Consider the following 12,733-nt stretch of genomic DNA (forward strand, 5'->3'; position numbering starts at 1 on the left):
GGGTGCGCACTTCACTGAAACAAATGAAAAAAAAAAATTAACTGCTCTTTTGACAAGGAGTGGCAGAAAATTTGTGCTTTCAAATATGTGTGAACAAGCAATAATACTCAAGTACAGTTACCTTTAAAAGTCACATGAGCACAATTGCAGTATCGTTAGAAAATATGGTTCTTTGAGGATAACAGCCAATTATAATTAGATTTAAAGGCGTAGATGGTGTGTACAAAAACAAATGGCAATATTTTCTCCCTTTTTCTTTGTAAAAACAAACTAATCTGGAGCACGCACCAATGTTGTAGGCCTACACTATGACCACGAGGTGGTGTCAAACATTCACAAAAGAGCGTCTCATCAATGTTTTCCTGATAATCAGGGATCATCGCAGGGATTATCGGTGCCGTCAAAGGCTAGTTTCTGCAGATTTGATTAGAAAGTGCACTTGAACTCTCATTTTAATGAAGTATCTGTAAGAATAATCGCTATTTGAGTACTTTTTGTAAAAGATCGTGTAATAAGACATAAAATAAAAAAAAGCAACACCCAGGTTGGAAATTATTTTTATTATGATTTATTTAAATTAACAAACACTGCTATTTACATATTGCTGTTTTTTTTTCTTTTTTGATATTTTTGAACGGTTAAAGCATTTGGAAAATAAGCAATAATAGTTGAAAACAGGCAAGAGACAGTAGATGACATGTACAGTAGAAGATTTCTGGCAATGGCTTTCCTATTATTGAGAAGCTGCAGACAATCTTGACATACAGACACTGACCCCTCGTTTTGGTTCAGTCTATTTTTTTTGGTCACTCAGATTCTTGCATCTGCATGAAACCCAAATATTGCCATTAAAGGAAAAAAAAAATCCGCTGAGATAGCAGCATATTGTATTAAAACGTCAATTTGTCTGCATCCATCCATTTAACTTTTAGCTCCAACAAAATTCTTTAGGAATATTTGAAGCGTATATTGGTGCCTTGGCTATCACCACTTTGGCCTTCTCAGTGCAATCATCATTTGTATTTTGTCCTGAAAGTTAGACGCGAGAAAAATCCTCATACTAGGCCAGATGTCTTATTACGATTCTCCTTCTGTATTGCAAAACACTCTATACGATCTATTATTTTATGCCATTTCAGGCTTCCACAGAGGTACAAAGTACCTTCGTGTTTTTTTGTTTTGTTTTTTTGCTATTTATTTATTTTTTGTTTATATATATTTATATATATAAAAAGACAGTTTTACAAACACAGTATAAACAGGGTTGACATCATTGGCAGCTGGTGACAGTCTAGTTAGACCACAGTGGCTTTTTTCCATATGAGCAAAATTCCCTCCTTTTTTCTCACACAAAGACGAACAAAGAAAAGGATTATATGTGTCATACAACCCTTTTTGGTTTTGTTAAACCTGACCTGCCCTGAGTGGCAGTGTTGACAAAGGTAAGACCTATTTTTTTGTATTCCCACAATTTGAGCAAAAAGGGCAAACGTGAGAGCCAGTGTAAGAACATCAACATCATCTTTGAAATGTTTGAAAAATTCCTGATGTTGCACAATGGCGCCACATTTGTTTATTTGGTTACGACAGTCACTCAGCCTGCGTTCTGCCCTGGCATCAATGTAGAGCTTGCTAACACTCATTCACACACACACACACACACACGCACACACACACACGTTTGTCTGAAACATGTTGTCAAGATCAGGTACAGAACCACTGAGGTGAAGCACACCAACACTAACATAGTCACGCCACATTGGCAAAATCGAAAAACGTGTTGATGAAGGCGCCATCATATCGCAACACCCAAGACCGCGATGCTTTTCTACAGGCAGATGAGGGAGAAGACAATATTTAAAAAACACTTTTCAGCACATAAAATACAGTTACAGATGAATCAAGTTCCATGTGTGTGGTGGGGCTTAACAGGACACCATCTTAAATGAATTAAAAAAAAAAAAAAAAACTATTTTCTCAGTGTCTCTAATGCTGTGACCTCTTTTAGTGATTCTGTTGATTCGTCTTGGCAGAGTGCAAGTGGTCATGGCTTTTTCATTCTTTCTCCTAAAAAATAGATTTATATAGATATATATATGTATATATTTATATATTAAGAACACATTTGTATATCATCTGAACTCCGAAAGGCCAGATCTGAAGGGAGTAAAGAGTCTTTAAGTAAACAAGCTGACACCGAAGATTTGAAATGGCAAAGCGACGACGCCTTAACAATGGCCGCACACACATTGCACAAGTCCGACCGAACACACCGAAGAAGGAACACGCAGCGTAGCCCTTGTGGGGTCTCCCTGCCAAAAGGGGGTGCACGACTCACATGATCAGCTAGCTTGGCCTGGACCGTCCAAACGCGCCTTGGGCCACAGCGTTGTGCCCGGCGGACCCTCTCACAGGGCCAGGAGGGTGGGCGAGTTGAGGGAGTCCGACGACTGATCGCCGCTGCTGCTGCTGCGGCGGTGGGCCTTGGAGCACGACTCGGAGGAGGGCGAGGGGCTGTCGGGCTCCAGCATGCTCGGGTAGGTGAAGATGAGGTTAGGGGCGTTGGGCGTGGCGGCCGGGGTGGACGCCGCCACCACGGGCGTGTTGAGGCTGTCGCCGTCTGTACAGTACATCCCGCCCAGGCAGATGGGCTTGATGACGGAATGCTGGGCTTTGCCCGCCGCTTCCTCCGCGTCGTCCGGCTCCTGCTTCACCACCACGTGGTTCACGTGGGCCCGGGCCGCTATCTTGGAACGCATGGTCAAGGGCAACGGGGCGCACTGCTGGTGCTGATGGTTCTGGTGGTGCGCCGGAAGCGGGTGGCACTCCTCGGTGGGCAGCTTGCACACGGGGTTGTGCGCCACCAGCATGAATTCCAGCTTCTCTTTCTCCTTCTGGAGGCCTTCGATCTCTTTCTGCAGGTCTGCTTTCTCCTCTTCCAGTTTCTCAGTCTCCTGTTCAGACAAAATCCAACTTTAGGCGAAGGACCAAAAATAAAAGATTTAGTCGGCAAACGCAGATTTGAGTTTTAGATGATTTCGTTTTATAAGGGACTTGCGTCCTCGCACCTCTCTGCACGTCACAGTGAGGAGGAAGGCCCTACTGCCTCTACACCGACCCCTGTACGCTTTGTACAAGTAAATCGCGCCTTTCGCTCTCATTCCCAAGTTGGGGAGGAGAGATGCAGCACAGTCGGCCAAGTAAACAACATTCCATTTATTCGTTAAAAACTTTACTGCAGAACATGACAACGTGGCAAAAATGTGTGTTTAGGAGCACACGGCCGGAGAACCAGCAGGCGCCTGTGGTCGTCACACAAGAGCGGATTTGACGTAAAATTACAAAGGAAAGCTGACTTAGTTCTCCCAGTTGCTCCCGATGAAGAGGCCATAGGTTTAAGCGCATGTTACCTTCTTTGTATATAAATGAAGAATGTGCATTGGATGAATTTATACAGCACACTTAACGATCGATAAAAACTGCTTTGAAGTGTCATTTTTCTTCTGCCACTAACATCTTACATTTTTCAGTGTAAAGAACTGTTAACAACTACTTTCGAGTTTCTTGATGGTGTAAAATCAAGTTCCTATTTTAAGTTCATACACCCCAATGTTATGTTTGCTGTGTGGCACGGCAGCCACACAATGAGAGGCACACATTCTGTCAAAGAGATGGTTCATAATATCTCTGCCAAGAAAACTCAAACTTCATAAGAAATTAAATTGCCAATGCGCCAAAGGTAAAATTTGATCATTTATATGCATCGATTCAACAGTGGAAATGCTAAAATACCATGATAAAAGTCATTAGAAAAAAAGTGAAGCTCTAAAAATGTAACAGGTATTGTTTGAAACACATTTTGTACTTTACGAATCACCACGATTATACAACAGCTAGGTTGCGAGCTGTCAATATATACAGCTATGTTTACATGTTCTTGTATTTTAAATACATGGGTAGGGGCGTGTCCCTTACCTGGTTTTGTTAAATTGGTAAATGGAGCAGGTACATGAGTCTGCCATAGGAGGGCAGTATTGCTCTGGTTATCGCAACAAATAATTTTGTTTGCTTCCGTTCAACCAGCCTGTGCGCACGTGTGTGCTTTAAGTGTGTGCGTCTGCGAATCTGCGTGTGCGTGTCAGGGACCATAACGCACAATTCGTCACGAATGCGAGACAGACAGCCGAGATAAGATGACATGCTGTCTGAGAACTTTTGACTCATGGGCAAAGGTATGAGGAAGTCGTTTTCCAAGGAGGTGCACAAAGAGGAGGTGTGCTATCAGCGCGCACTGTGTGACTGAGAACTGACGTTCCCTTATTTGGAATTATTTAAAAAAAAAAAAAAAAAAGGCCACGCGAAAGAAAGGCATTTCTTACCGTTATGAAAGCAACAAGCTGTGTTTGCTGATTTGTGTCAGCAGCTCACAGAATTCATACATTCAAATTGCCACTGTCCTGCATTCACAAGAGACAGCTGCCTACAGCAAATTCCATTCCTGGGAGTTTTGAAAGTCTCAACAAGCTTGAGAACATTGGCTAATTGCTTTATTCTGTTAGCGCCTCACTAAGAGGGCCATGCGTCTGTCCACACCTGACAAGGAGAAAGCTTGTGTACTTCTGTTGGCTTTTTATGCAATGACCAGGGGGGTGAAACCAGTATTGCTGGTTGTGACTTGAGGTGTGGAATACAATCACTCATCAACCGTTTGTACTGCCGCCAGGCTGTGTATGGTTTTCGTCATCATCCTGTCCTCATCAGCACTCATTGCCACTTACACATCTTTAGCTCCAGCGGCATCATCAACATCTTAAAAGGCATGTGAAGGAGCTCTATCTACAGAGCTGTCCAAACTATTTCCACAGAGGGTCAAAAAAGGTACTGAGAACTGAGCTGTCAAATTATGATGCAAAAAAATAAATAAATAAATAAAATAAAATATATTATATATATATATATATATATATATATATATATATATATATATATATATATATATATATATATATTTTATTTTTTTAACGCAGTAGGGTCAAACAGCCCCAAAATTGTGGCATTTTGCTCTTAAAATTGACACAGTTGCAACTAAAAAGTTAATCTTACACTCGTGCAACCAGTAAGTGTGATGATTTTTTTTCTGAAATTACATTCTTGAGTTTAGTTGTTGTTGCTGACAAACCTCTGCGGCAACCTTAACTCTTTATCAGTAATAACAGTGAAAATGAATGGTTATAATACATACTAACTTTATATCTATGCTTTTAGGATAGTGGCTACTGTACTCGCAAGTTTATAAGAAATATAGTCTGGACCTCTGCATAGAAAATATTAAAAATTGTGTCTAATTCTGTTAGGCAGTCAATTTTTACCACACTTTAATATCAATTTAAGGAACTGTGATCGCTTTCAAAATGTTGACTCTTTAAAACCTTTGAGTCCAGACCTTGTTCAGATTGTGTGATTAGAATTGTGGCGTGCCAATAAAATAAAAACATGCAACTTGGCTGGACTTTGTACAGCTGTCATTTCATGTCCAGTATGATCACCGCTGACCCGTTGGGGTTCTCACTCACCCCTTGCAGCATCTCAGTCAACTCGCGTCTGCGGTTTCGGCATTTGGCGGCGGCCAACTTGTTCCTCTCACGCCGCACCCTCCTCTTCTCTTCTTCTTCTGGGGTTAGCTGAGAGTAAAAAGCCAAGAATGCGGTAGTGTGTTGGTAACACACATGTATACATATCCAGCCTGAAGGCATAATGCTTCAAAGATCGATGTGTTTGTATTTACAAGAACACCATTTCATCCTGCAGGGAAACTCCGCGCTCACACTGAGATGCTGCATTTTTACTTTCGTATGAATACAACGGGAGTGATGTCCAAGTTTAGTGTGCACTTTGCTGAAAAGCAGAGTTGCGAAATTCCGGGCATTTTCAGACTTTTTAGGAGAATAAACAGGACTACAGTAATTCCATTGTGGTTCCATCTGTGTGGACCCACGATTGAATTTTTTTTTTCTTTCTTTTATACAACAACACTCTTATTTTGAGCTAATGGGTGCACTGACATTTCACTGTCAACCACTGGATGGAAGCACAGATATTTAGTTTGAATGTAAATTTAGACCAAATCCAAAGTACATTACTGCATTTTCGCACAGGGTGAATTTAGTTGAAGATGATTGAATGTCATCTGCTGCAATCATGCTTTTAAGACAAGAGAAAGTGACGACTCTAAGTTCCTTTTCAAAAGTACATATATTTGGCCATGATTATTGTGTATATTGTGAGTTTAAAAGTTTTGTTAGTTTGGAAAAAACAAAAACAGGATTTGGTCAACGTTACCACAGAGGGACATTGCTGTTGCTTAATACCGATACATTCTATGTGTTTCAATTCGTTTAGTATATGTTAAATGTTTTTTTTTAATCAAAATAAGTGGTGTAATTATTATAATTTATGTTGGAAAGTATATTCTGCCATATGCCCTACTAAACCGGATTTCATTCAAGTTCACTGACTTACATGTGCCCCAATTACAAGTTAGTCAAGTTTCTATCGATAGCTTGCTCTTTTGTTTTTGCTTTGTGTAACTAAAACAATTTAGGTGATGCCCTCTCCTATTGCTCGTGTGAGCTATCTATTTAGCTTGGCTGTCGGATGATGAAATTTCCATTAAATTCAATTGAGTCCTCGGGGAAAATTACTGAAACTTTAACAGAAAATTCCAACAAACATCTGTCTACTCACACCATGCCAGTTGCCACGAAGGAACTCACACTTTTTGACAACTAAATCCCAATTGTATTCCTTTTATCAGCCTTCCCTCCCCCCCCAAACAGACATTCCCTCACCTGCTCGTCCCTCTTGCGTCGGCCCCTGGCATCCCCGATGGAGCGGATGACCCCCGGACGGGCCAGGGGGTTGTGGCCCAGCAGCCCCTGGCCGTTGCTCAGGTGATGGCTGTACGGATGCGAGCGCGAGTACGGGTTGGACATAGAGGTGATGACGGTGGGCTGCACCATCCACTGAAGGTCTTGGCTTGTCGTGATTGCATTAATGGTGGGGATGAAGGCACTGTTGGAGCCGGGCATGTCAACCCTGTATTTCTGTAAAAGAGCCGCAGGACATATGGTAAAAGGGGGTTAAAACATATATTAATAAGTTGTGATTGGTTGGAGCCCCGTTGCACATTTTCCAACATTATGATGATAGTGATTCAGTCCACTTACACTAGAGTGGAGTGGGAGAGTGACACAAACTGTGAATCATGTTGTGGGGATGCCCGAGGTGTCCCGTTATCAATCGTCTTTACCAAAGAAACCCCAAGATAAATGATTGCAAGCAGGTGTTAGGAACAACTTTTGGGGCTGGGGAGAGGCTGCTTGATTAATCACGCGCCCATGCGTTATTTACGCACGTCCTTCTATTCCAGTTATTCCCAACCTTCCGTCGGATATCCCGGCAGTCTTGTGGAACTTTTTGTTTATCTGGTGACTCACTTGTTCAGTGCGTGTGAAACGCGGTCAGTTCCAGTAAACCGGGAAGCAACATGCCGCAATTTTGGAAGACGCGCCTTTTAAATGTGAGCATTGTCTTGAGACATCGTGCCAAACAGAAAGCGAACGTGTTGAAAATAAATCTAACTTAAATAAATCTCCCGGTGATGTGGTATGCAAGAGATTTCAATGTTAACAGCGCGGCAATAAATTAAAGATCGTACGCTGCTGAGTTCTTTGCGTGATTTGTTTTTCCTAAGTAAAAACGACTTCCTGGCTGTATGACGAAACATCTGTTATCCGGACCGCTAAAGCCACTCAAAGCTCAGCGCTATCTAATCATTACGGTCATTTCGATTCCGTTGTCATTTAGCCGAAATGTGTGACTGCCGCCTCCACGCATGCACTAATATTCCATGAGACTGGAACATTATCAAGCGGGGGCTTTCCAACGAAATAGGACTTGTAGAGCCCAATGCGTGCCTGTTGCGCTGTTGTGCTAGATTTCATTGAAATCGATATGTGTGGACAACTCTAGCTTGGGCTCAATATCCGCAAATATTCTATTCAATTCAATCTAAATGCATTTACGATCGCGACAAATTCCAGCAGGAGTTGTTTCGCTGTAGCCAACGTCCACAAATGTGTTACGTAGATATCACACTGTGCATTTGTCGACTGAATTCACACCAACCCACGGTTAAAAATTGAATCCATGGGCGCAACCGAAAAAAAAAAAAACATTTACGGGTGCAACTTGTTTTAACGACAACGCACACACGCACGAACATCAGCAGCAGCATGGGTGAGGCTTGTGGAGCGTTACCTGGTAGGTTGAGGTAGAGATGGGGCTTCCGATGGTGCTGCTGCCGCTCGTGAAGGACTCGGGCTGGGCCGGAGAAGTGCTGCTGCCGCGGGACGACGTGTCGTAATTCCCGGAGTAGTCCTGGTACATGGTCCAGGAGGGGGGAAAAAAATATCAAGGATACTTGTGTGCGGAGTCGATGGTAGCAAATCCTCGTTTAGTATTACGGTAAAGGCACAAAAAATATTCCGATTCAACTGCTTGTTTCCAAAAAAGTTGCTAAAAGATGGCAGTCGTGGTTTTGTCGTCACTTAAAACACCACGGCGATGTTTAGTAATGGAGGCGACTGTCCGTTTTTTTATTCGAGAGGTGCAAGGTGCGCGAACTTGAACTTTTAAGTTAAGATCCACGCGGGTTGACACTCACTTTAAAGTCGTTTTTTTGGCCCGTCGGTCCTTCTCTGTATTTTCCACTGTCTTGCCGATTACGCGAGGTCGGTGGCGTTCGCGGAACACTTCGTTTTTTTTCCCTTTTCTTTTTCTTTTTTTCTTTAAACCACACTTCCTAGAGATGACTCACCTCAATGGCACTATCGAGAAGTGCAACTGCTTTTCAACACCGACGAAAGAACGCACGTCACGCATGGGCGTTGCGACTCGAGCCGGACGGGAGGGGGGCGTCTTTTGAATTCGAGTGGCCAAATAGACAGCGATGTTAAAATGCTTCCTCCGGTAGAGACTGGCGTAAGAATTACACCCTGGATACAACCGAAATAGACTCCTCAAAACGTACGAGGACATTTCTGGGCCGGTTCCGGACGTCAGAAGCAGATGCGAGGTCCACGCTTGTTTATCGCACTTGATTGGGTCCATTGACGCACGTTTCCTAAAATGGGCAGTTGCGTCAGAAAGCGCACAGTGTGGGTTTCCTTGCGAAAGCATACAGCTCGGCTTGCTGGAGGGATTCCCTCCCCGTTGAGCACCGACGCTCCTCGGACTCTCCGGTGAGCCGGCCCCGCGTGCTCTCGAATTCTGATCCACTTTCGTTTTTTCTTCATCGAACGCGCGAGTCACGTGGCTCGCACCACAATTCAAACCAGCGGATACAAACGATCACCTGTGCACACGATCATCCGCGTCTGTCGGTGTCAATGAACAATATGGGTCCGATGTCTCATGCACAATTGAAATATTGTGCATTGCGAGTTCATTTAAAGCATTAGTCAAAGCGTGTAGTCGACCTTACATAAAGCGACTCGCCGCTTTTAGAATTGGACCGCAGTTGAGCTTGAATTGTAATTCGGATGTACACTACACAAACAAGGGCACGGAGCCCAGAAAATGACACGTTACGCTACATGAAATGGCGTATTAGGTATAATCCAATCGGCTATGGTTCCTATTTTAATCTGCATCAACACTGCCGGTTGTGCCCAGCTCCCCTTCAAGCTGTTTGCCGCGCGCATCTTTGCCAGACAGAGTTGTCAAATAAAGTTTCGGCAGCAGGGGAAGTTCTCCAACTGAGGGGTGGGTGGGGGGATAATCATCGCGGGGGAGGGGAGGAGGCGAGCGGGGGTGCGGGTTCTAAAAAGGACTCATTTCAAGAAAGCCTCATTTGGACATCAAAACAAGTCAAACCTTTCCAATGTGTCATTTCTGTCACACACTGCCTCCGGCTTTTGGTTTAATAGCACATGTTCAATCAGCTCTCTTTTGTTAAATGATATTAATTAATGAATATTATTTATCAGCTGCTGGCGGCACAGATTTGTTGTTGCTAGGCGACACAGTTTCTGCTTAGAATGCTTTGGAGAAATTTAATCAGCTATGTAATTGATGTTCTTAACAGCGTCGGAGTCATGGGGGGACAGAGGTGGGTAGGGTGGGTGTTGGGGCCATCTCGGGCAACACTCCCAAATTTTACCCTGCTGCCCCCCACCGCATGCAGTGACTTTTCAATCCTACCCTTGCTTTTTTTTTTTATTTTGCTCCAGTTTGCTTCATATTGGCTGGAGTTTTCATTTATTTTACATTTGGCAAAGAATCCTTCCTTCCTTCCTTCCTTCCTTCCTTCCTTCCTTCCGTCCGTCCGTCCGTCCGTCCGTCCGTCCGTCCATCCATCCATCCATCCATCCATCCATCCATCCATCCATCCATCCATCCATCCATCCATCCATCCATCCATCAGCCATATACAGTAGAACCAGCGCTTTTTCCTATCCATGCTGAATTTTTGGCAAAATATATGACACCCTGGACTAGTTGCCAATCAATCAATAACAACCATTCAGAGTTCTTGGCTCATGACCACCTGTACTGAAGTCAAGTGAGTCTACACTCACTGGCAATGAATACATCATGATCCATAAATCATGTGTGTCATTCTAAAGTTGAAATACAATTTGAGCTATCTCAGCATCTACAGAAAATCCCCTTATTCATTTTTCCTTGTTATCACACATTTTCACACCACAAATAGCTCAGAATTCAGAAGAATGTGTCAAAACCACTCCACATGTGGATAGCAAACTGTAATGGGGGGACATTATGGCTCGCCTTCTCCAAATGTTGTTGTTGTTTTTTTTTTGTCAAAATGACCAAGTTTGTGTTGATTTTAGGGTGAACAAATTTAATTCAGGGGATTTTTAAGGTACTAAGACAAATGAAAAAAAAATCATAGAGCATATTTACTCTAAAAGTTTATATTTGTTCTCAGTCCAAACCAAGTGAAATTTACACTGAATATTTGTGTCACGTTCTCCCTGAGTTACGTTCTGCTATGGGTTTTCTTGTAGAGATTTTGGGTTGGTTCTTTAGCCATTTAGTTTGTATAGTTTCCTCCCCGCGCCTGCCTCTCCTTTCTGTCCATTAGTTTTATCTTGTCCACCTGTCGCCTGTGCATTCCTGCCTTTGTGTCACCCAATCAGCTTCCCCTGCCTCTTGTCTCTCCCAGCTGTTTCGCGTTGTCTTGTTAGTAGCCTCATGTATTTAAGTTGCAGCCTTTTCGTGTTTGTCGTCGGATTATTGTACCTTGTCAATTTGTGTTCCCTGTGCCTGTGTACTCGCCCTCCATTCTCACCCGTCGTCCCATTAAGTCTCGTGAGTTATATTCCGTTCCTCATTTATTTTGCTACTTTGTCTAGTTTTTGTCTTCTACCTTGTTTTATTATTAAAAGAGCATTTTTGTTTGAGCACACCCTCTCCGTCCTCCTGCGTTTTTGAGTCCCTTTCCCTCCACCGCCTCACGTCGCCATGCCACGACGTGACAATTTGACTTCTGAGTGAATATTATTTTTGTTGTTTAGACTTGGATCCGATTAATTTCTGAGAGTACAATGAATTCAATGAAATTTATTGTGTATGAGATCAGGTAAGTTCAGGTCAGGCGGTGTATTGACATGTTGGTCGAGTAGCTTTTCCCTATCACACATCATAAGGAATCATCTCCAAAGAGAACATCTCATCCCACAGTGTGCATCCACTAGGCAGACTGTAAGCAAGAGGCTTACCTGGCCTTGATCCACTGGTGCTAGAGACACAAGTAGACTGACTGACCTCATGATGCCTTCAAGGACCTATCTGACAACAGCCACTTAGCACGGTATTAAAAAAAGTTTACAAGAACAAATCATGCGGATCATCCCTTAAAGCACTCTGTGGCTTTTGCGTGTAAAAGACTGCCAATATACAGTGGTACTTCTACTTATAAAATTAATTTGTTCTGAAGGTAATTTCTGAAAGTGAATCTTTCATAAGTAGACCCGCTTTTCACATGTAAATAATCTAATCTGTTCCAAGCCCCCTCAAAATGCTCCTAAACCCTTTAAATGAATATTGTTAAATTACAGTGGCTGTCCATGTGTTTCACACTTATGCCTTCAGTGATGTCTAACTCATCCGAATCATATACAGAAGCACACATACGCATTACTGGGCGTTGGATCTGCTGAACAACACAGGCTAGTTTCCTGAGCATTTAAACATCAATAAATCCGCATCAGCAATTAAGTTATCACTGTAGGTGACACTGTCAAAGCTTAAAGATAAAAGGAAATTTAAAATTATTTCTCCTCAAAGTTTTACTAAGTCCACCAAAAACAGTCACGCTTTAACAAGATTGTATGCTAAATTACAAATTTGAGTTTATCATTTTATGTATTTACTATTAAATGAGTATGAACAAAATAAAATGCCAAAAACATGTTCAAAATAAAAAATACATCAATAAAAGCATATATATATATATATATATATATATTATATATATATATATATATATATATATATATATATATATATATATATACACTGTATATAAGACATCGGACCGATATGGGTTTTTCAGGACCAATACTGATTATTAGTTGAAGAGGAGGTCAATAACTGATATTTGGAGCCAATATTCATTTTCATTAAAAGAATAAAAATTGCTGTA

The 12,733-nt window shown here is 42.2% G+C and overlaps 1 protein-coding gene across 3 annotated transcripts; it reads right to left on the reverse strand.

Moving 5' to 3' along the window:
• Window positions 1-541: 541 nt before the first annotated feature.
• fosl2 (FOS like 2, AP-1 transcription factor subunit) lies at window positions 542-9,047 on the reverse strand. 3 transcript variants are annotated; one of them, XM_088433844.1, is made up of 5 exons: window positions 8,879-9,047; window positions 8,320-8,439; window positions 6,849-7,103; window positions 5,574-5,681; window positions 542-2,954 (listed from the first exon to the last, which is right to left on the reverse strand). In XM_088433844.1, exons 3-5 carry the CDS (start codon window positions 7,086-7,088, stop codon window positions 2,409-2,411), a joined length of 894 nt encoding a protein of 297 aa, XP_088289970.1. In that variant the 5' UTR covers window positions 7,089-7,103; window positions 8,320-8,439; window positions 8,879-9,047; the 3' UTR covers window positions 542-2,408. The 3 variants fall into 3 exon arrangements, with proteins under 3 accessions (XP_088289970.1, XP_088289969.1, XP_088289968.1); XM_088433843.1 differs by lacking the exon at window positions 8,879-9,047 and adding an exon at window positions 8,726-8,872; XM_088433842.1 differs by lacking the exon at window positions 8,879-9,047 and having other exon boundaries at window positions 8,320-8,872.
• Between the last annotated feature and the right edge of the window lie 3,686 nt (window positions 9,048-12,733).

The sequence above is a fragment of the Hippichthys cyanospilos genome, chromosome 14 (genome assembly GCF_059441005.1).
Source record: "Hippichthys cyanospilos isolate Australia breed blue-spotted pipefish chromosome 14, RoL_Hcya_1.0, whole genome shotgun sequence".
Taxonomy (NCBI): domain Eukaryota; kingdom Metazoa; phylum Chordata; class Actinopteri; order Syngnathiformes; family Syngnathidae; genus Hippichthys; species Hippichthys cyanospilos.

Bases quoted from the DNA above. Each gene is read 5' to 3' on its own strand.
- fosl2 (XM_088433842.1), bottom strand. From the start codon at position 8,448: ATGTACCAGGACTACTCCGGGAATTACGACACGTCGTCCCGCGGCAGC. The intron at 7,104-8,319 runs GTAACGCTCCAC...GCTCTTTTACAG, and splicing joins TCTCTACCTCAACCTACCAG to AAATACAGGGTTGACATGCC. The intron at 5,682-6,848 runs GTGAGGGAATGT...TTTTACTCTCAG, and splicing joins GACGCAAGAGGGACGAGCAG to CTAACCCCAGAAGAAGAAGA.